We start from the raw sequence: 24809 nt of genomic DNA, 5'->3' as shown, positions 1-24809 counted from the left end.
ATTTAACATTAAACCATCTTCCTGTACTTCCTTCAATTCTAACTGCTGACTTACAACTCAAATAAAGACTACGTACTGCTTGATATAATGCCCCATTGACACCATATAACTGCAGCGTATTGAATAGCTTCTCTCTTGGCACCTTGTCATATGCCTTTTCCAAATAGACAAAACTTAAATACAGATCTCTGTTATATTCCCATGCTTTCTCGACTATTTGTCGTAAAGTGAAGATCTGATCCTGACAGCCTCTATTTGGCCTGAATCCAGCTTGTTCTTCACCAAGCTTTTCTTCCATAATTCTTCTCAATCATTTCTCAAGTATACTTGCATAGATCGTCCCAGGAACACTCAAGTAGGGAAATACCTTGTAATTCTCATATTCAGTTTTATTTCCCTTTTTATATATGGGTACTATGAGAGCTCTACTCCAATCATTGGGAATTCATCCCTCTGTCCAGGCTTTCTGAACTATGCAGTGCAGCCACTGTAAGACTTTAATACCACCATACTTCAGCATTTCTGGTCGAATATCATCTACTCTTGCTGCCTTTCCACATTTCAAGCCTTTAATGGCTTTTTCTACTTCAAGTATGGATATGTATTCCTGACTGCATGCCCGGTCAGTGTTTTTTACCACTGTGCTGATCACTGCTTGTTTCAAAGTAATTACTCCATACTTCAAGGATATCTCTTTCTCCTGTTTTCATGTCACCTTTATCATCTCTGACTCCTTTTACAGCACTCTCTCCTCCATTCCTAAGCTTCTTCAACAACCTCCAGAATATTTTGCCACCTTCTTGATATTTATTTTCTATATTCTTGCCAAAGTCCTCCCATGACTTTTGTTTAGCTAGTTTTACACAGTGTTTAGCATTCTTGCATTCGTCTCTATATTCTCTAAGAGCACAAGCTGACTTATTTGACAGGAACTTTTGATATGCTTTCTTCTTTTCCTTCACTGCCTCTTTAACTTCCTGTGTCCAAAAGGGAGTTCTGATTTTTTTATCCTTGCAGACAACCTCACCACATGCCTCTCTGGTAGAATCAATCAATGTTTTCTTCAGAGTTTGCCACTGAATCCGCAAGGTTTGATTCCTGTTCTCAAACTCTTTCATTTTTTCTTAAATAATCTTTCTGTATTTTAGTCTACAGTTCACTAAATAACAATCTGTAGTTATAATTTAAGACAATCACTTCAGGAATTTAATATGCATGGATATATCTTTGGATACATTCCTTCACTTTTCTAACATGAAACAATATTATAGAAAAAGAAAGAAACTATCACCTGCAAATCAATTCCATGTAAGAATTTTAAACGACAATAATAAAGCTATTAGATTTGTTTTAAATGTATTTAATATATTGATAAAATGTGAAAAATTAGAAATTTCATTTATTATATAAGAATTCTTGTTTAAGGGTGCTTAAGGGTCAAAGCTGTATAACTGAGAGGAGACCTCCACATAGCCTTTAAAGGAATGCGGAGAACCGACCAGCGCTTCTGACTTAATGTCCAATCCTCGCCTTCTCGTGGTGCACCCTGTTGGGTATCTAATTTGATACTGAACGAACGAGGATGGGCTGGCAATTTGGGATTTAGCTGACCAAATTGTATTCTTATTGGTTAAACCAAAATAAAAAATGATGGTATACAACATGACAAAATTTCATGCCGGCTGGGGCGTCGCCCGGTTAAACAAGGCCCCCGTTGTTTTCGCCAGGGAAACTGGGCGAACAGCAAAAAGTCAGCTACTGGAATAAATCTGAAAACAAACCCCAACTCAACATCACCAGAGTTAAAGATCGGTACTATCAACGTAAGAAGCCTGAATGGCAAAGAAATGGAGCTAGGTAAGGAATTAGATAAGTACCAGATCGACATAATAGGGGTGACTGAAACAAAAAAGACCAAAACTGGTGATATCTTTCTGAGCAATAAATACAAAATGTTATATTCAGGTAATGACAAGCAAGGAAAAGAAGGAATAGCCATAGTATTTAACACAAAATACGAGGCTAATCTTCTTGAATGGCAGTCAGTCTCAAGTAGAGTAATGCGGGCAAATAAGAGAATGGGGAACTGGACAATGACACTTATTTGTGCCTATGGTCCCCCAGAAGGTTCTACTAAGGTACAAGTGGAGGAATTTTTTGAGGCTTTAGAAAAAGCAATTGACACAATGAAAAATTGGTCCTTGTTGGGGATCTAAATAGCAGAGAAGGAAATGAGTGTGAGACAGACAAAAATATTTTGGGAAAATTTGGAGAAAAGAGCAAAGCTAATAATAATGGCAAATATCTGTTGGATTTCTGCTCAGGACATGGACTGGTTATTATTAACACCATGTTCCAACATAAAAATATGCACAAATTCACATGGAGAGAAGAGGCAAGGAATAAGAAAAGTCTCGTTGACTATGTTATTGTTGATAGTGATGTTTTCTCTCTGGTGCAGGACACCAGAATGTACAGAGGATTTGAAATTGGAAGTGATCACTATTTAGTCTTGAGCAAGATAAAATTGAATTTCATATTGAAAAGAAAAACATGTAAGAAAGTTTTAAAGCGAATAAAAGTTGAGCAGCTCTCAGATGTGAACTGTAGACTAAAATACACAAAGATTATTGAAGAAAAAATGAAAGAGTTTGAGAACAGGAACCAAAACTTGGAGATTCAGTGGCAAACTCTGAAGAAAACATTGATTGATTCTGCTAGAGAGGCATGTGGTGAGGTTGTCTGTAAGGATAAAAAAATCAGAACTCCCTGGTGGACAAATAAGTCAGCTTGTGCTCTTAGAGAATATAGAGACAAATGCAAGAATGCTAAACACTGTGTAAAACTAGCTAAACAAAAGTCATGGAAGGACTTTGGCAAGAATATAGAAAATAAATATCAAGAAGGTGGCAAAATATTCTGGAGGTTGTTGAAGAAGCTTAGGAATGGAGGAAATAGTGCTGTAAAAGGAGTTAGAGATGTTAAAGGTGAAATGAACACGGGAGAAAAAGATATCCTTGAAGTATGGAGTAATTACTTTGAAAAACTGTTAAATGAAACAAGCAGTGATGACAGCACAGTGGTAAAAAACACTGACCAGGCATGCAGTCAGGAATACATATCCATACTTGAAGTAGAAAAAGCCACCAAAGGCATGAAATGTGGAAAGGCAGCAGGAGTAGATGATATTCGACCAGAAATGCTGAAGTATGGTGGTATAAGAGTCTTACAGTTGCTACACTGCATACTTCAGAAAGCCTGGACAGAGAGACGAATTCCCGATGATTAGAGTAGAGCTCTCATAGTACCCATATATAAAAAGGCAAATAAAACTGCATTTGAGAATTACAGAGGTATTTCCCTACTGAGTGTTCCTGGCAAGATCTATGCAAGTATACTTGAGAAACAGTTGAGAACAATTGTGGAAGAAAAGCTTGGTGAAGAACAAGCTAGATTCAGGCCAAATAGAGGCTGTCAGGATCAGATCTTCACTTTACGACAAATAGTCGAGAAAGCATGGGAATATAACAGAGATCTGTATTTAAGTTTTATCGATTTGGAAAAGGCATATGACAAGGTGCGAAGAGAGAAGCAATTCAATACACTGCAGTTATATGGTGTCAATGGGGCATTATATCAAGCAATACTTAGTCTTTATTTGAGTTGTAAGTCAGCAGTTAGAATTGAAGGTAGTACAGGAAGATGGTTTAATGTTAAATCTGGTGTGAGACAAGGATGTACATTATCTCCTCTGTTATTCATTATCTATATGGATCACATTATGAAGGAAAGTGGTATTAAACATGATATCAAAATTGGAGAAGTTAATGTCAGCTCTTTGCTTTATGCGGATGATGTTATACTTCTAAATAAATCGGCTACAAGTCTGTAAGATTCTCTGACTAAATTGAATAGCTGTTGTAATAGATATGGTATGAAGGTCAGCAATAAAAAGACAAAGACAATGAAAATAGGCAGAATCATTGAAAATGTCAACTGTGTTGTGAATGGAGAACCTGTGGAACAAGTAAAACATTTCAGCTATTTAGGCACGATTTTTAGTGAAGATGGTAAATTAAATATGGAAATAGATAACAGAATCAGCAAAGCTGGTATGGTGGGAAGTCAGTTGAATAAATTCATATGGAATAAGAGAGAAATTAGTCAGAACAATAAATTAGCTGTATACAAGACAGTGTTCAAACCAGTTTTAACTTATGGACCTGAGAGCTGGATTAGAAGTAAAACACTTGACCAAAGACTAGAGATTGCCAATATGAGAGTCCTGAGAAAGATTATAGGCGTGAACAGATGGCATCAATGGCAATATCATATTAAAAACGAGGATATTAGGAATGAACTTGACATTGTCAGCATCCAGGAATGCATTAGCATTCCTGGATGCTGACAATGTCAAGTTCTAATTATGTGACCATACCACCTGGATGCTAATCTCAGGTGGTATGGTCACTTAAACAGAATGGGCGAGGAAAGATTAGCAAAACAAGTGTTCTCTGCCAGGTTGGCAGGAAAACGACCCAGAGGAAGACCAAGATATAGGTGGATTGATATGGTACAAAGTGCCTTAGATGATAGAAATATAAGATCTGATAATGTTGGAGTCTTGACAAGTAACAGACTGATTTGGAGGAAAATTGTAGATAGGAAGTTAGTAATGATGTAATTTTTTTCATGTAGTACTATCATATCCTGTACACCCTTTGAGGGTACATGGCAGGAATTTGATGATGATATAAGAATTCAAAATTCTTTCAATTAAAAGACCATTATACTTGCCTATTAAAGATTTCTAATCCAGAGTATTTTAGTAATAAGGTGTGGCACTTTTTGACTACTTGTATATGGAAATATGAGTACTGCATTACTTCAACCTTGGTATCAATTCTCAGTCTAGTTCCCACTCTTGAGACCTCAATAAAGATCTAAACAGGTCTGGGTAGTGGCCCTTCCCATAATGCATAGCATTATACATGTCTGTAAGGATATGCGCTATGCATTATGGGATACCAACTGATGTGAAGTCATCAGCCTCTATACACAAGTAGTCCAGTCGTGATGTTACTTCGTGTGGAACTTTGTTTGCTTACGCTTGGATAAAAGATGAAACCAAGAATATAATTTCTTGGCATCTTTAACTTATAGTATAACCAAGTGAAAAAACTTTTAATAAAAGAACTATTTAAAAACATGAAAATGAAAGCTTATAGCACATCACTTGAAAGAATAAAATATATCTTGATTAGTTTTTAAACAAACCACTAAATGTCTTTTTAGTTTCCTTATGAAGATTCGATATGGCAATTCGAGCAGCAAGAACAGCATAATCAGGATGCTTAGTTGTTAATGTAGCTGAAGTTTCTGCTGCAAGGTTATCCAGCTCTACTGTAGTGACCCCAGGATAGAGGCCATTGATTACTTTTAAAGTAATAGCAGCCTATGAGTAAAAATAAGAAAACATTAAAAACAGGGTAGTAACGTTCTAAAAACATCATTTTAAGAAAAAGTTTAAGCAATACATTAAGAGCTATCAATTTCAAAAACCTAGGTTTTTGCAAATGAAGAAAATTACTTATAGAGCTATCAAAGCAATGTTAAAAATATCATTAATCTCTGTACCTATCTATCTACATGCCTATACGAATCACGAATGATTTCATTTTGTGCTTTTTGAAATTAATTTGTATTTGAATGTATTAAACAACATTTTAACATTTCAAATAAATAATAGTCAAATTTTATCATGCACAACTTAACAAGTATGTGATATCAGGTATATGATCTGATCTTTCCCAGCATTTTAATAAACAATAGTTAAGAAATATTGCTGTCAAAGAAAACTTACAGGATCAACATAATCTGTGTGTAGACCATAGCAAAGTTTCTGGATTCGTGATGTTATTTTATCAAACATCACCTTTTCCTTTCGTCCATCTACAAAATTAAAATTGAAGAAAGAAGCTGTTATATGCTATTATAATAACTGCAAAGTATTTATTCCATTAAGTAATTTCAAATTTAATTACAAGTCAATTATTCATTTATAATTAAAAAATTATAAAGATATTCTGCTTTCATTTTGATAGAATTTATGTTTATAGATGTAGAAAAAATACATACAGTCAGAGCAGTTAAGGTTCAGACAATTTTGATCTAAAATTATTAATAAGTTACACAACAATGGCCTAATGCGGAACCCTGAGGTATCCCAGTGTTCATCCTCCTTTTAGACTGAGTTTATATAACAAACCTTCCATGTGAATCTTGTCAAAACACACTGCAGTAAATCCAGTCCTCTTACATAACCCTACTGTCACTATTCTATAATTTATATTTTAGTTACTGTGCACTTTGGTCTTAGATTCAAAATTACTGATTAACAATTCTTCCTTCTCCCTTGCTATAACTGGATCATTTTTAACAACAAAACAAAATCTAAATAATAAAATTCCTCTCTAAGGCTAGATTGATGGAAAGCAGAAATGAAACAACCCAAATTTTCATCACAATTCTAAAACTTTCATTTTGCTAAAAACATTTGCTCAAGTACTGCATTATAAACTACTGGTGAAATTGAGCAGGATAGGGATGGATAGTCATTGGTAGCTTGGTTGCAGGGAGGGATGACTGACTGATAGGAGCCAGAGGTGTGGGGGGGAAGGGAGGTGATGGGTGAGATACCACAGGGTTGTGCTGAGACCACTATTGCTTAACTTATAGATTGATGATATACTTACAGTGTGAAAGGAGATATTCAGTTGTTTGCTGACAATACTAAATTAGGAAGAACAATGTCAAAAAGTTTTGATGTGCTGTTCTTCCAAGAGGATTTGAATAGGTTGGTGCTTTTGCCTGAATAAGGATGTCAATTCAATGTTGCTAAGTGTCAAGTAATGCACTGTGGCCAGAAAAGATGGAATGAGGTTTACCATATTAGAGCTTAGCCTCAAGAAATGGAGGCAGCAAAGGATCTTGTTGGGTAGGAAACTGAAGTTCAGGGGACACAAAAGTAAAAGTTGTAAGTTACCCAAAAAATTGCTGCTATAATGTGAAAAACACTGATATATAGGAAAAGGAGGAGGAGGAGGTGATAATTCCACTGTATGAGGCACTAATTAGGCTTCATTTGGAATTTAAGTGCACTGATCTGGTAACCTGGTTATATTGGTAATAAGGAAACACTGGACAGAGTGCAGAGGCAAATAACTACGAGTCAGGATTTTGTAATATTGAGTATGAAGACAGACTGAGGGAATGTGGTCTTCAGAGCTTGGCAGATAGAAGGAGGAGGGGGTAATATAATTGAGAAGTTCATGAGACACTATCAAACAGATAGAGGAGGACTTATTGCATAAAATAATAAGTGATGCAAGGACAAGAAGCCACCCCTAGTTATGTGAATAAAGAGTGAAAAGGGGATATCTTGCTTTGTGGGTGGTGAGTGTCCCAACATTGAATGTATTCAAGGCAAGGTATGATAGTTATTGTGGTGTGTGAATGTTTGACATCCTGCAAATGAGTCTATGGATTTCATGGTGGTTTGGAAGTGATACTAGTTAATTCTATCCAGATGATGCAGAATTCTAACTCTAACTTTTAACTGTTTTGTCAATAAAAACAATATGCCCCCCCCCCCACAAGGTGGGGCTGAAAAGTTCTGATAAACACCTAGAACAAAAATAATATTAAAGTAACTGATAAAACCACAAGAAAGAACATATCTTAAAAACCTTTAACCCCCATGTTTCATCAAATTGTAATAATTTGTTCTTTTTCTTTTAGGATATACAAGAAGACATGTCAATTCCTTCATGGTGATTATCACAACTTTTCAGCAAATTTAAGAAATAAATTGAACAGAAACCTCCAGGGAGTCACAGACTCGTCTAGGGAGACCACATACTATATGCACCAGCTGTCACAGTTGATCTTGAATTCATTCACACTATTTGCACACACAACCAATGGCAATCCAATCTGATCAAGCACCACTCTATGAGAGAAAAATTTAGCCCTTACCCCTTTCTTCATGGCATTCATTCTAGGTTCCAGGGATGCTCTCTCGTCCTTTCCGACACCCCATAAAATGAAAAATACCATCTACTGAAATCTTGTATGACCCTATCAGAAGTTTGTAAGTCTCAATCTTATAACCCATCTTTCCTGTTTGAGCATTTGTAGATTGCAGACACTAGCAATCAGTCTTCCACAATCCTGACATCACTTTAACACTCATTTGCACACATTCCACACCATATAGCAACCACCAAGGTAACAATGAAACCAAACCTGCACACAATGTTCCAAGTGTGGCCTTATTAAAACTTTATATCATAAAGAGACAAAATGACACCCTTATCTTTACATGTCAAAGTTTGTTTCAGCATTGCAATTATCCTTTGAATTGTATTTGCAAGATTTGCAATATGGTCCCTGAACGTCAACTTCCTATCTACTAAAACTCCAAGATCCCTAAGCCTGATCAGTTTCTTCTAGCATAATTCCATCAATATAACAACATTGGATATCTAACCACACAAAAGTGCATGACGTTACATTTACCTGAACTGATAGCCATTTTTGCATGCCCATAATTCCAGCCTATTCAAATCATTCTCTGCAAGTAATGCATATCAGATGTATTTCCTGATTACCCTACCTATCTTTGCATCATAAGCAAATAGCTGTATTTCACCTGTCAAATCCTTCCCAAAGACATTAATGTACAGACTAAATAAAAGTGGATCAAGGATTAATTCTTGTGGTACACCATAGTTCTTAAATCTTGCACCCCCCCCCCATATGCAAATTTTTTGAAATCTGTCAACTCAGCCATCCATAATATTATTTATGCTAATATTTTATAATCCAGACCCATGTTCTCCAATTTATGCAAGTCTTCTGCACCCAGGTCCTGGTCCTCACAACCCACACAGACGCTAGATACCAAAAGGGTTTACAAACAGGTACTGCCTTCATAGACCAAACATCATCTTATGACTCCATATGGACAGTTTATTGTATAAAAATAAAAAAATCAACTGCTAAAAAATTCTACTAGAACAAATACTCTTCAATAGGAAAATAAAGGACCTCTGCATTCACAAAAAAAGCTGAACATTTATCTTGCAGGATGGATTGCTGCAAGGATCTGTCTGCATCCCAGCTCTATTCAACATATACATAAGTGAAATCCCTCCAACAGCTAGTTGAAAGTTTATATATGCTTATAACATAGCAATTGCACCCAAAGACCATGAGAAAACACTGAGCAAACTCAGTGTTTCCTCATGGTCTTTGGGTTCTTGTAGCTTACTGCAAAACTACTTTGAAAGCTGGGGACTATCTTTTAATTCCAGAAAAACTTATTGTTTTAGTTTTCTACCTAAATAACCATGAGGCTCATAGAAAACTAAAAATAAATTTCTGCAACAGCACTCTAATCCATGGACACAACCTTTACTATGTTGATGTCACACTTGACTGCAGCCTAACATGCCAAAAACATTTGGAAGCAATCAGCTAATGCGTTTTATACCTGTATTAAGTAGAGAGGGCCATTTTAGCCATATTTAACTTTTAATAACATAAAATACCCCCTTTCGCTGGATTTAAACCTAGGTCCCTCTCAAGAAAGTGAGAGGGACCTAAGTTTAAATGAAACCATTCTGCCATGGACATATGCAAGAGGTAGCATCTTAAATAGCTCAAAATAATGTGCAAAAACACTGTTTAGAATCATGATGAATGTACATTGAATCTTTATACACAAGTCTTTCAAGCACTCCAGCAATTTCAGTTTCAGGTGAACATTACATGATTTGTTATGTAAATCAACTAAGTATTTACTTAGTTGATTTACAGGATAGATAAATATTTAGACTACAATTAATCTTCTGGATTCCAAACTTCTGAAAGTAAACAGCGATACCTTTGGAAATACAATTTCTATTGATATTTCAGAAATGAATTTTAGTTTCACTAAACTTTACACTCTACAGAAGAAACAAAATTGGTAAACTGTCAATATTAGGTGTCTATCAGTTATATGTAAATGATAAGCTGTAATAAATTACATCATTAAAAAAAAAATTTGCAGAACTATCTATGAATAATGAGTTTTATACCACAGGGACCTGCAATTATTAAACTGAATTAAGTTAAGCGAATCAGTCTTACAGCTGAAACGTTTGTTAATGATGGCCTCTACATCAACAAATAATAATTTAAACTGTAAGAAGGCCAACAATAAACATCCTTGGATTTTTAACAAGATTAAAACTGTTTAACTTATTTGAATATCAGATAATCTAAAATGCCAAAGCCATTAACATTGAACTGATTGTTATATAAAAATTCTTGCTTCTTGCATGAACAATCTTACAAAAAAAAAAAAAAAAATGCTCATTCTGAATAATAAACTCCCTTATAAATTTACACATATCCATTTACAACCAGTTGTCACATTTATGATGACACCTTTGATCACCCAACTTTTTCACCTCTAAATTTCATAAAACTGTTCAAATTCAAGTGGGGAAAAAAATGATCAAAAATTTTTCTTGCAACAAGTGATGGCACTTTAATAATACGAACACTTAGTTAATAGTGAATTACTGTTGGGGAACAGAAAATTGTTCTTGCTGTTTTTTCATAGTAAAAAGGATCTCTTCCTCATAAGAAGAAAAGTATTTTTAATGAATAATAAATATTATCTTAAAATAAAACCTCGTATATCTCCACAGGGTGATTATTTGATTATCACTATATCAAGTCTTATGCACACTTATGTGTGAGTATATAAATTATATTACGTTTGGATTTATCCTAAGAAACATATTTGGCTGTAGCAGTCGGTCTTGAGATTTCTATCTTGTATCAAAAATATGCGTCCGCATCACACAACTTTTAAATAGTACTACCATTATAAGTGAAAAACACACTAAAAAATAATAATGCGCATATTCAACTAAGCAAAAAGTACTCACCTCTTTTCAGAACGAACATTTCCAATTAATTTTTAATTACAAAACTTGAAAATTGTAGTTTATCCTATGAAAATTAATACACGGTGATAAAGGCAGTAGAAAAACGAAAATTTACTTTAAGTAATAATATGTAAAAAGAAAGTGGAACTGAATAAATAAATATCGTAACTTCCGAAGTGCTAAAACTACTTGAAAGCACTATGGCTGTTGTAACAACAATCCCGCCAACTTATTTTTGGCGCCGACTTGAGTAACTGTTAGCAGAGAACCGAGCGGAAGTTCACAAGTTTATAATTTTGTTTGTTTATTTATTTAGTTTTAGTTTCCTGTAATACCTCTAAAATCATTAAAATCAAAAATTATATTTTTCGCTTTGAAAAATGGAACAGTACAAAAGAACAGAAAAGCCAAAATTTTTTCCCTGCCACTTTATTTAAAAAATTAAAGCACTATAAGAGCCATGCTAATGAAATAAAATTTAATTAGCCTGTTTTTCTGTTCTCTTGTCACCTTTGTGATTAAATAAAATTTAATCACAAAGTGACAAGATGACATTATTTTGTTATTTAGTTTTATTATTTTCAGGTCTAAAGAATTGTTAAGGTATAGAGACCTATTCGAGCCTTCATTAATTCATCAAGGTTAATTGATCTCTCCTCATCCTTTCAGGTAACAGTTTATTCATTGATCACTTTTCGCTAGAAAAATCTACCCTTCACTTCCTTTAGGAACAGATTATTGGACAACATTCAGAAACGGCATTTTGTACCATCCTATTCTTCTTCTCCTCCTCTCCTATACGGGATTAAAGGCATATAACGACTTTTATTCCCGTATAGGGAGTGGGCGAGATTGTTTAGCCTTATTTGACTTTGCAGACTAATGGGACAGTTCATTTTCCATTGGTAGCCAATCACAGATAACTGTCCCAATATTATCACTAATTATACATGGCATCCGATGAAGAGAGGCGATTGTCAAGTGACACCATCCCAACACTATGTTTACTGTCCAAAAATTCTATGGTCGATTTTCTTGAGTTTGCAGGAGAAAAAATCCGCTTGCTCATGCCAGAGATGCTAACTTGGGAACCGGTCGAAAAAAGGCTTAGTAAAAGTTCCTCTAGTCGGTTACTAGAATCGAACTTCATTTAGCGCGGTGAAAGACATGTCCCATCTCTACTGAGCTACACAGGTTTTGCAGAGAGAGAGAGAGAGAGAGAGAGAGAGAGAGCTTGTTACCACAGTGTGTTGTATTCACAGTAAAGCTTGGTGGTGGAGGAATAATGGTGTAAGGTGCATTCAGCTGGCTTGGAGTGGGACCACTAGTCGTTGTCCACGGTTCTGTGAAGGCAGCTCAGTAGCTTGATATTCTGGATAATCAGGTGCTGCCTACACTGTGAAGTTTTTATGGAACGGACCCGTGTTACTATCAAGACAACAATGTCCCATGCCACAGCTGCAGCTGTTATGGAATGGTATGAAGAGATGGGTGTTAATTGACTGCCCTGGCCTGTACAGATTCCTGACCGCCACCCCATCGAAAACTTGTGGTACGAATTGGAGAGGCGATTAAGGTTCAGAGCATCTGTCGCAGAACTCAGTGCTTCTTTAATGGAGGAATGGAGACAAATTTCATCTCATGTCTGCTCATTGGTGGAAAGCCTCTCTCAAAGGGTGCAGGAGATGACCAAAGCCAAAGGTGGACATACTTGATATTAAGGTTCGCCTGTTGGTATCAATTGTACATTGCTAGTGTCTAGACAATTATTGGTAGATAGTGTGGTGTTAGAATTAGGGAGCATGAGATGGCGGCACTTGTTAGTTGTCTCTCTTCACCGGATGCCATGGTATAATCAGTGATAGCCTAAGCTAGGTATGGCTGATTGACTACTAGTGGAGATTGAATTACGTCCTCAGTCTCTGAATGTTAAATAGGACTAAAACTGCTTTGCCTACTCCATGTATGGAAATAAAAGGCATTAGCTGACTTTTTTCTTGATAAAATATACATTGGAAGATAGGGAACAACAACAAAAAAACCTAAAACTATATTTACATGCTATAAGAATACGTAGCTTTTTTATAACATGTAAATAGAGAAAAAGTATTTTCTTTTTTGGATATACAATAGGAAGAGGGAAAATAATACATAAGTGGCAGAAAAGATTATTGTTTTAGTAAAAGAGTCAATATTACAGATCAGTATCAGTGTATCGTCTTTGGCAATTCAGAACAGGTATCAGTTGGATTTCACTCCTCAAGGAATTTGTCTACAGTTCTTGTTACATTTTAATAATCATATGCTACTGAAAGCCTGATTTGTAGTTTCCTATGCAGGTTCCAGATGAAGATTTGTTCTGATTCAGTGACTGAAGGGTGCAGGTTATCTCCTGTGTGAGTAAGATAGAAGCTGTAGTGACGGCTTTGGTGCAAATGAAGAACTTGTATATTCTGGGTCTCTTCTCTTTTATATGGAATAAATAACAGTAGTCTTCTTCCTCTGTGTGTGTGTGTGTGAGTGTGCGTGTCTGCAGTTATAGGTGCTAGAGCCAGTATTCATGGCATAAGTGTCAGCACTTTGTTAGCAGGACTGGTAAGATATGTATTCCAAGGTACTCAGAACTTCGCAGAAGAGACACAGATTGGATTCTCTAAGTTGGAAATTGTGGAGCTTAGTAGGAGCGTTAGAAAGATGTTGTGCATGGTATCCACTATATATCGGAATCTGGTTTAGTATACTTTGATTTCTATGGGAGATCTCATTGGAAACTAGGTGGAATGTGCAAGATTGTAGATGAGAAGCATATGTATGAATGAATATACGAAGGGGAAGTTGGAGTCACTGACATGACGAACTGGTATATTTTCTTGTAATTAGAAGGAATATTTGGAAGTGAGGCTTCAGATGACACAAGATGAAAGGTGAGCAATTTTCAGAAGGAATTCGGATTCTCTGAGCATGGCGATATCTGGAAAGGCTTTTATAATAGCAGCTGTCGATATTATTATTATTATTATTATTTATATGAGTACTCCATCGAGTCAAAAGACTCAACGCAGAAGACTCACTCTATCCATTAACAAATGCCACACATCTTAAACCTATTCAGTGTTGGGGAGATCACAACTATCTCTGCCAATTCATTCTACTCATTTACCACTTTCCAAGTAAGGAACCTACTCTGTACACGTTCACTGACTACCGTCTTAGACAATTTTCCAAGTGTCATCCCTTGTTTGCCCCTAATGTATTGAAAAATTTCTGTATGGCAGAAAAACAGTATGGCGCAAAAAAAAAAAAAAAAGCACTGAGCTAACTACAACTAAAAACCTAACTACAATGATACATGTTATGGAGTTCAGCTATGCCAAAGTTCAGTGTTTTTTTTTTCCACCCTACAGTAGAATCCCTTTAATAACTTATAAGTTTCTATCATATCGCCTCTCCTCCGCCTGTCAGCTAATGCTGCAACCAACACACCATCAATTTATCCTCATAGGGAACGTTCCACAGACCTGTTACCAGCTTGGTCACTCATCTCTGCACCTTCTTTACCACATCCCGATCCCCCAAGAACTACATATGACCAAATCAGTGCACAGTAGTCAACATGTGGCCGAATCATAGCCTTATAAAGAGGGATAATAAACTCACTATCTTTACTTGTCAATGTGATCTTCAGCATCCAAGTAACCCTTTCAGCTATTTTGACAACTCTTGCAATATGCCCTCTAAATTTCAAATCTCTATCCATGATTACCCCAGATCCCTAGCTTCACCAATTTCCTGCAAACCAGTGCCATCAATATGATCCGAAGTAGGCAATCTTTCAATCCCGAAGTACAGTACCTTATCTTTTACAACATTAAATTGACAACCATTGTCCTTTGCCCACATTACTAATTTATCTAAATCAATAAGTAAGATATCTACTTGACTTGACTTATCTAGGCGCTGTCAGTCTGGGGGGACTTTTGGCCTCAGCACCACATGACGCCACTGGGCACGTTCCAGTCTCTAGCCCGACAGCCTTCAGACCCTCCTCCTCCTGATCCGTCCATTTCTTTCTCGGTCTCCCTGATCGGGGTTGGGTCTCTCACACTTATCTCACAGTCCTTTCAGGACCAATACAGTGCAGGTGCCCCAGCCACTGAAAACGCAGGGCTCGCAGCTCCGTCAAGACGTACAAAGCGTATATGGAAGCGTTAGACCGTCTCCTCCAAACTCCGTCTGCCATGACCCCTCCATAGATACGTCGTAGCATCTTATTCTCGAATACTCTCAGGTGGTCGGCTTGCTTAAAGGTGAGAGTCTCCATGCTTCGGCACCATAGAGGAGAACAGGTCTGATCAAAGTCTTGTATAGCCCCACCTTTGTAGTCCAAGACAGTAAACGCGAGGCGAAAAGGGGACTCACTTGGTAGTAGGCCACATTCACAGCATTCACCCAACTCTAGACATCAGCTTCGACTTTGTTGTCTTCAGTCACAATAGACCCCCCCAGGTAACTGAATTCCGTCACCCTCTCAAACTGAGCAGCTCCCTCTAGATCTTGAGTAGCATAACGACTCATGAAAAGGTACTTCATCTTCTCGGCATTTATCTTCAAGCCATCGTCCTCTGAAGCTTCCTCAATAGCAGTAACCAGTGCCACTGCATCATCGTCCGGTTGGTGCGCCATGATATTCAGGTCGTCTGCATAGCCAAGAATCCTAACCTGCACCCCCATGTCGACTCCACCCGCCAGTTGCTGTATGTTTCTGATTACTTTTTCTAGCACTAGATTGATGAGAATCGAAGAAAGCCCATCATCTTGCTTCACACCGGTCTGTACTTGACTTTCACCCTTGCTCTCGAACCAACTACACACACCTGCGCCATTTTTCGGAGTTTTCGAGGAATTCCCAGCTCTTCTAACATCTGCCACATTTTTGGGAGTATAATTGAGTCATAGGCTTTAGAAAAGTCTATGAAGATATTATGGACTTCCCGGTTATATTCCCAGCACTTTTCAAAAACTTGGCGCAGCGTGAAGAGTTGGTCTATTGTAGAATGGTTCCTCCTGAAGGCCATCTGGTAGTCACCAATACACTCTTCTGCATATGGTGTGAGGTGCGTTAGCATGATGTTAGACAACACCTTGTAGCCAGTTGTCAGCAGTGAGATGCCCCTATAGTTGCCGCATTGAGACTTACCTCCTTTCTTATATACAGGGGTGATCAGCGCCTCCTTCTACTCGTCCGGCAGACGTTCTTCCTGCCATTGCAGCGAGATGAGCCGGTGCAGCTGCTCCAGTAAGACATCCCCACCATTCTTCAGAAGCTCTGCCGGAATGCAGTCCAGTCCTAGAGCCTTATTATTTTTCAGCAGGAGGATATCACAAGTAATCTCACTAAACGTCAGTTCTTCAATATATGGTTCAGCAGTTTGATAAGGAGTATGGTTCTCCGCTATTAACGTTCCAACATTGACGTTCAGCAAGTTCTCAAAATATCTACGTCACTGAGCGAGAGCGTCGTTTGAGTTTGTTAGAAGATTTCCACTCTCATCTCTTATGGTTGCTGCTTGTGTCTGGGCACCTCGCATGGCTTTAATCGTCTGGTACATTTTCCGCCCATTATTCGCCATCCTATTACTCTCTATGCTAGCCACCTTCTCATTAAGATATTTGCACCCTCTCATATGCAGCCGTCTTCCTGCTGTCTGCTAAGCAGTTCGACAGGGCTTCCTTTCGTTTCGATACAGCTTCTTCACACTCTCTATTAAACCATGCCTTTCTTCTTCTCTTTCTCACAGTCCTCGAGGCGGCAGACGCGACCGTATTTTTGATAGTGTCCCACATCCTATCTGGATCACCCTCCTCCTCCTGCAGCTCTAACTGGAAAGCCCGCCTGCCTTTTGCTGTTTTCAACTTGTCCAAGTCCCATACAGGTCGTGTGGTAGGACGCGAAGGCTTCTGGACCACAATTCTGTGCCTGAAATCGTAGGCTACCAGGTAGTGGTCGCTATCTCCGTCTGCTCCTCTAAAACTCCTCACATCTGAGATGGAGCTGTGGTGATGCCAATACGCTAGTACATGGTCTATTTGGTGAGCTTTTCTAACATCCGACGATCTCCAGGTCTGCTTGGGAACGTTTTTGTGCACGAACATAGTGCTCTTTACAAAGCATCCCGTGGCTGAGGCGAAACTCGCAAGTCGGGTCCCATTATCGTTGCACTCCTCGTGTAGACTCTCACTTCCCACGAAAGGGCACCATGCACTCTCTCTCTCTCCCCAGCTTCGCATTGAAATCTCTCACCACTAACTTGACGTCATAAGACCGTAGATTAACACAAATGCACTCAAGCACTTCGCAGAAACAATCTTTGGCTTCCTCCGAGCTCTCTTCCGTAGGCGCATGACAGTTCATAATAGACACATTTTGAAAACGTCCCTTAACTCTAATAGTGCACAGCTGATTGTTGAGAGGTTTAAAGTCTAAAATATTACACTGAAATTTATCACTAACTAAAAACGCTGTTCCGAGAACTCTTCATCCTCTGTCATCACCACCGTAGAATAGCGTGTACTCCTGATTACGGGTCGAGCCATGGCCCGGCTAACGCGCCTCTTGTACAGCAAAAGTCCAATTTTATACTGTCATAAGACATTCGTCAAATTAAAAAGAGCATCTTCTTTCATCAAACTACGTATATTCCAGGTCCCAAAACGATTAGCAATTATCTTTGCAAAGGCATCCGAAATCCCAGGCTTCTGTGGTACTTGTTTCGTAACAGAGGCTTTTTACAGGTGGAGTAGTTGGCCCCTCGCTAACCCTCCACCATTTCTCTGGGCTTGGGACTGGCGTGGCTTCAACGGTGTTCTTTCTTGACTCCTCCGCCTTTTTGCATTTGCAAAGTCCAGCAGTATCATGGTGTAGAAATATCTTTAATCCAATTCTGCTGTTACCTTATTATAAATTCATGAATTTTACTTTTAGCCGACTTTTCCAATACTTTAACCACTATCTGTTGATAATGCTTTTTGGATTCGGGGATATTCAGTGGTAGGCATGTTTTCCACTTGAAGGTCTGAATCAGGAGATCCGCTATAATTCTTATTCTTGCCTGGTTCCATGTAGGGAAAGGAAAGTGTTGGTTGGCTGTGAGACTTGTGATATTTATGTATCGAAATAAAATACAGCAGACTGTTAATCATGTCAATGTGTGATTAAAGCACTATATGTTTTCACTGCTGTAGTGCATCTCTGTGAAAATGAGGTAGTTTAGGAGGTGATGATCATTCAGAGGATTGTGGACAGTGTAAGTCCTCTGGTGGACGGTAATGTAATCGAAGGTGGTTACATAAATATGATTGGACCGAAGTATCTTTAAAGGAGAAAGATGATCTTGAAAGATGTAATCTTGTTTTCATTCTTTTATTGAGTGGCTTGCAGGGTGCAGAGTAAGTTGTCCAGTTAGTGTTGTTCCAAAAGAAACGTTTGATTGTTTTTTGAAAGTGATGGAGAAAGTCTTCAGGCGGTGTCAGTATTTCGAGGGCATGACATAGCACACTCGCAGCCTTCCTCTAAGTGAAGACGTTGTACATATGCTGTTCCATTTTCCTAGCTTGTTTAAAGTGGCTATGGTGTCCAGTTCAGCATATATATTTTTGGTGTTCCCAAGGTGTCTAAGTATTTTTGTCTTTCGTTCGGATTTAAATTTAACATTCAAATTTAACTTAAATGTTAAAAGAGATGCTACTTCATATCTCCAATGTAATTATCTGCTTCAGTTAAATTTGAATGTTCATTGATATTTTTATGGTAATTGTGTTAGCTGTGATGACGACACCAGTTCTACATAAGAGAATAGCTATAAAATCTTTAATAATTTTTTTATCTTTATAAAGTTATATATATTTAATATATTTTTATTGATTAAAATAATATTGCAAAAACAACAAAAATTAGCCAATGCCTTTTATGCTCTTTTAGGGAGTAGATGAGGCTGTTTTAGTCCTAACTTTGGGAGACTGAGTGTGCAGCTCAATCTCCAGCAGCAGCCAATCAGAGATAGCTGGTCCACAAGACTATCTAATTTTAATTGGCATCCAGTGAAGAGACTGACAAATGCAGCCATCTCGTTGTCCATAGCCCTAATACAATGTTATTGTCTCAAAGTGTGGGTTCTACGATCGATTTTCTTGAGTTTGTCAGATGTCATCTCCTTAGAGGAGGTGGACTACCATGAGCTTCCACCATGTATGGTTTTTGTGCTTCTCTTTTACATTCTTCATAGGACAAAAAAGTCCAGTCCTTAATATTTTCCATCCAATCTGTTCTTTGTCGTCTTGTTCTTTTTCCTTGTATCATTCCTTCTAGAAGTGTTTTTAGTAGGGATTCATGCCTTAGTGGTTTTCTTTTTCTTTTCTTGAGTTTACAGGACGAAAATCCCAAGATCAGTTAACTCGAGAAGAAACTGGTGGAAGAAAAGATTAGAAAACATTTATGTAAAAAAAATATATATGTAGACTAGAATTGAACCGAGGCCTTTCTTCTGGACTATCCTTTAGGAAGTAAACACCACTTCCATGAACTACATATGCCTTATTACAGCAAGTCAAATATTTAAAACCGCATCATATAAATTTGTAGTTATTGGTTAACTCTTCGAAAGTATCTCATGATTTTAATGCCATTTATAATCAGTGATATTCTTGGGTCAGCTATCTCTGATTAGCTACCAGTTGAGATGTAATTTCCTCTGCAGTCTCCAAATGGGCTAAAACAGTCTCACCTATCCCCCATAGAAAATAAATGGGGTTAGGGGATTATTATTATTTGATATTAGAATTTAAATGCATCGGTAATGTATGGCAATGTTTTAGGCCCCAGCAGTTTACATCTCTCTTTTGATGACATCTTCAAGCGAAACACCCCAACCTTAGTTACAAATTCGACTGAGTTTTTCAAAAGAAAATTACTTACATCTAAGAGAAATATTATATCTTCTGTAAAAAAAATTGAAAAAAATTTTTAAAAATCAACTAACGCCTTTTATCCCCATATAGAGAGTAGGCAAGGCCATTTTAGCTCTACATAACTTTTGGAGACTGAGTGGACAGTTCAATCTCCACTGGTAGCAAATCAGAGATAGCTGGTCCAAGGCTATCACTAATGTAAGCGGCCACAGTGAAGAGATGGCTCAACAAACTCAACATCTCATGATCCCTAACCCTAACACAATATTTTAAATGTCTGAAATAATGTGGGTTCTACGTTCAATTTTCTTGAGTTTATGGGACGAAAAACCCAGTTTCCAGCCAAAAAAAAAGCACTGAAAAGTTACACGTGAAATTTATCATATAGAAAAATCTTCTGAGGTGCTCACACTATAGAGAGAAACTGATTGGACCAAGCATCAAATGTATGCTTGGTGAAATTCAGCAAAAATTATCAATCAGGTGCCACTTTTCAACTACAATATATCATGAAGAATTAATGTTGAAAAATGTAGAAACAATAATAATATGGAGAAACAACAAATACACAATAACCACGGTAATTAATTAACGAAAGTACAGATATTTTGTAACAGTACATTATTAGAGTGTAGAGACAAGTAAATCAAACAGGAATACAAGGTACATACAACCATCGGTTTATCAATTAAAAGTGGTTGCCACAGGCTAGAAATTAATATTTAAAAATAATATTAAAACTATTTATGTGTACATAAAATGAGAATCTCCCAAACTTTTAATATACTTTTAATATTAAAATTTTTTTAATAAACCTTTGGTAGAGAGAGACAACCATTCCGATTCAGGTTAGGTTGATGTAAAAGGGCTTCACAACTTTCTTTGAAAAGGCATTCATGTTTAAAACTGCTTCTATGGAAAACATGAGCATCATCATCATACTGGATACCGTGTTTGGCGTCAATACTATGCTGCGTCAGATCGGACGTTTGAGGTCTCAACGTATTCAATGTAATATTGATTTTCGTTAATTCTTGTTTCCACAGAACAGCATGTTGGTTGCTCTGTGTGTCAAATTACATTTACAAAGAATCTGGTAAGCACCAGCTAAAGATAGAGGTGACAGTTTGTCTTTTGTAAATGGTAACAGATGAGAAATTTTGTTGATAGGAAAACATCTTCAAAATTCTACCAATAGGTTCGGAGATACCAGAAACAACAAACTGAACCCTGTGGTCTGTTGAAGAATCCTTACATGTTGGAACATAGGAGTCAATTATCTGCAGGTTATAACTATTTACTTCCATTAAAGTTTTGATAGTAAGAAGTTCTTATTATAATCTTGAAGGAGAGGAGCACACATTATGTGCTCTATTAATTAAAGACTAGATAACAGCATTTTTTTGAGAGGTGTGATGAGCAGCCTTCTGATGCATGTATCTGCAGTAAAGGTAGGGTTTTCAATAAACACTGGATGACAAAGTACCAGAGGCTGTGTGAGTGAGGATGTTCAAGAATGGTAAACTACGACATTTTCTTTTCCCATGGTGAATCGAATGCATGGATGAAAGCTATTGATTCATTTTTAGGATATTGGTAAGTTCATTTTCAGAATGAGGCCAAACAGCCAAAACATCAATGTAATGAAACCAAAGAGAGGGCTGGGACTGAATGAATAAGAACAAGGTATCTTCCATATGGTTCAAAAAATAGGTTGCCAAAAATGGAGACAGAGGAGATACCCATAGCAGTGCCTTCAGCATATCTATAGATTTCGTTTTTCCAGTTGACATAAACATTCTGACTGCATAACAAATTCAAAAATCTTCACAACATCAGGAAGGAAATCATCACATATAATAAACTAATAAATTACTGAGATAAAGAGCCAATAGGCTTCACTTCGGCGAAGTAAATTTATTCAAATTAACTGGACATTGAATCCAACATTATTTCTTAGCCGAAAAAGAAACTCAAAGATAGAAAATATATCTAAGAGTTTCATGCCGAATATAGAAAACTATAAAAGTTCAGCAAGTCCAAGAGTAAGCCAACAGGTGGTACATGCTGGGGCAACTCGTAGTAAAGGTGGTGTAAACTCTGATCACTGTCCTTAGTATTTTCCCATAATGTAAAACCAACTCCTAGAAGATGTATGCATGCTGTTATACATTATGGGAGAAGGTCATATCCAGACCGGTTTTGATCTTTTTTGAGGTCTCGTCTGTGAGTAGGTAGACTTAGATGTAAATACCGAGATTGCAGTAACACAAAGCTTATTTCTTTACTGTACGAGTCGCCAAATTTAATCAGTAATTTATTAGTGCACCTTTTGGTGACTCGTACAGTAAAGAAACAAGCTTTGTATTACTGCGACCTCAGTATTTACATCTAGGTCTCCCTACTCACTGACGAGACCTCAAAAAAAGGTCGAAACTGGTCTGGGTTTCGCCGAATTTAATCAGTAATTTATTAGTGCAGCTTTTGGCGACTTGTACAGTAAAGAAATAAGCTTTGTGTTACTGCAACCTCGGTATTTACATCTAGGTCTACTTACTCACTGAAGAGACCTCAAAAAAGGTCGAAACCGGTCTGGGTTTCAACCTTCTCCCATAATGTATAACAGCATACATCTCCTAGGAGTTGGTTTTACATTATGGGAAAATACTAAGGACAGTGATCGGATCTTACTCCACCTTTACTACGAGTTTCCCCAGCACGTATCACCTGTTGACTTACGCTTGGACTAGCCGAATTTTTATAATTTTCTATATTCGGAATGAAACTCTTGGATAGATTTTCTATCTTTGAGTTTCTTATTCGGCTAAGAAATAATGTTGGATTTAATATCCACTTAATTTGAATAAATAAACTAATAGTCAGATAACAGACTGATGGTAAATAGAGAAACAGTGTCAAAGCTAAATAACATATCCAACTATTGTATTTGAATATTTTTGATTTTTTTTTGAGAAAATGTGTGGAATTCTTGATAAATGATCTGGATTTTCCATGGCAAATTGAACATTTGTCATAGAAATATTTATAGAATATACATATTGCAAAGACCAAATACCTGTGTGAAAGTGGGAAGAGTGAGTTGGTAAGAGATGGGTTGTTATTAATCAATCTAATTTCCCTCCTCTGTATTGAGTTAATCATTTTGAGAGAGCTCTTAGGGATCCCACCCCAAATGTGAGAGCGGTATCCAATAGCTGGATGAATTTGTGATTTGTATAAGGTTAACAGTTGTTCAGAGGCAAAGTAACATCTGGAGTGAAAGAGAAATCCTAGTTTTTTGGAAGCTGAGGCGGCAATGATTGTGATGTGTTTATGCCAGGAGAGGCTTGATGTCAGGGTGATTGCAAGAAAAAAAATCTCATCTTGTCTGAAATTTGAGTGTTATGAAAGGGAAGAGTGCAATATGCTGTCATCTGCCAAACATGTATTGGGTTGGAGGCCAGCTGAAGTAGATCATTGATATATAGAAGGAAGAGAGTTGGTGAGAGAACAGAACCTTGTGGAACCCCGACATTAACCGAATGGTGAGAGTATATGGAACCATCCACCATCACACATAGCTTGCATCCAGACAGAAAGCTGGCAATCCAACTGCAGAAGTCCTGGGATAGACCAAATGATGGGAGTTTGCTTAGTAGGCCTTTGTACCAGTCCCAGCCAAACGCTTTGGAGATATCAAGTGCAGCCACTTTAGATTCACCAAACTTCTCCATGAGATGGGTGATATATGTGAGATATCCTGTTGACTGTCAGGAACGGAATCCAGGCTGATGGTTGTTTTTTATCTGGGTGCCTTCAAGGTAGTGTAGGAGTTGTGAATTGATGGTTCTCTCCGTTACTTTAGAGAGGACTAAAGAGAGTGAGATAGGGCAGTAGTTTGATGGCAGCACCCTGCTTGGGAGTGGGTTGAACATAGGCCAATTTGCAGGCTGTGGGGTAGAGAGCATATACAGGCAACATAGGATGGGGGTCAGTTCTGGTGCACAAACCTTCAGGACAATTAAAGGAATGCCACCAGGGCTAGGAGATTTTCTTGTGTCTAATTTGGACAATATTTTTCTGATCTCTTTCTTGAAAAACGAAATAGTGGACACTGAGTATTGGGCATCTGGGATGGTTGGGGACATTTACCATGGTCAGTTATGCATGCATTGGAGACAAAGTGTGAAGCCAGGAAATTGGCTTTTTCTGTGGGTGATGTTGCAATAGAGCCATCAGGATATGATAGGGGTGGGAATAATATTGAGCAAAAGTTATGACCAATTACTTTGGCAAGAGACCAAAAACCTCGGCTATCGTTTGGACAGGCTGCAAGTTTCTTGCTTTTTGTTCTTTCAAACTTTGTTTTGGAAATATTGATAGTTTTCTTGATAAGGAATTGAAATGGTTTCATTTCATGAAGCCAACCCAACAAATTTCAGATATCATCATAAAAGATAAATAATAAAATAAGCAGATATGCCATAACTGATCTCCCTTAATGAAACAATGCTGTGTTCTACTCAGCAAGTGATCCTTAACAAGAACATCTTAGATATGATTACTAATTAATTTGATTATATTATCTATAACATTAAGCAGCTCACTAGTTTCTAATTTTCCACTTAATGCAATGAACCACCTTTATGAAATGAAATAACTCTTTCAAATTTCCATTCACAAAGTGCTGTTTCCCATCTCAAGCAATTGTTTGAAGATGATTGATTTTTGAAGTCTATTGATTAACCCTGATGTACATCTGTTTATCACCAAATTGAAAATATGTATCACTCCTTCCTTAACTTTTTCAATTGCCAAGTGATTTTAGATATCCACACT

At 37.3% G+C, this 24809-nt stretch overlaps 1 protein-coding gene across 2 annotated transcripts in view; it reads right to left on the bottom strand.

Moving 5' to 3' along the window:
* The window catches only part of RnrL (Ribonucleoside diphosphate reductase large subunit), a 126573-nt gene that overhangs the window by 97716 nt on the left and 4048 nt on the right, over positions 1 to 24809 (bottom strand). The window contains exons 1-3 of one of the 2 annotated variants that reach the window (XM_090401440.1): positions 11007 to 11239; positions 5864 to 5952; positions 5278 to 5455 (exon numbers count right to left, since the gene is read on the bottom strand). In XM_090401440.1, the coding sequence (XP_090257566.1) occupies positions 5278 to 5455; positions 5864 to 5952; positions 11007 to 11025 (286 nt within the window). In that variant the 5' untranslated portion in view covers positions 11026 to 11239. Of the gene's footprint in view, positions 1 to 5277; positions 5456 to 5863; positions 5953 to 11006; positions 11240 to 24809 lie in introns of those variants that run through there. The other variant, XM_090401441.1, reaches the window with a different exon arrangement.

The sequence above is a fragment of the Typopeltis vanoorti genome, chromosome 12 (assembly GCF_054136105.1).
Source record: "Typopeltis vanoorti isolate ZY-2024b chromosome 12, IOZ_Tvanoo_1.0, whole genome shotgun sequence".
NCBI classification, from domain to species: Eukaryota; Metazoa; Arthropoda; class Arachnida; order Uropygi; family Thelyphonidae; genus Typopeltis; species Typopeltis vanoorti.
The sequence above is the reverse complement of the archived record's forward strand: the minus strand, read 5'-3'. Positions and strand labels throughout refer to the sequence as shown.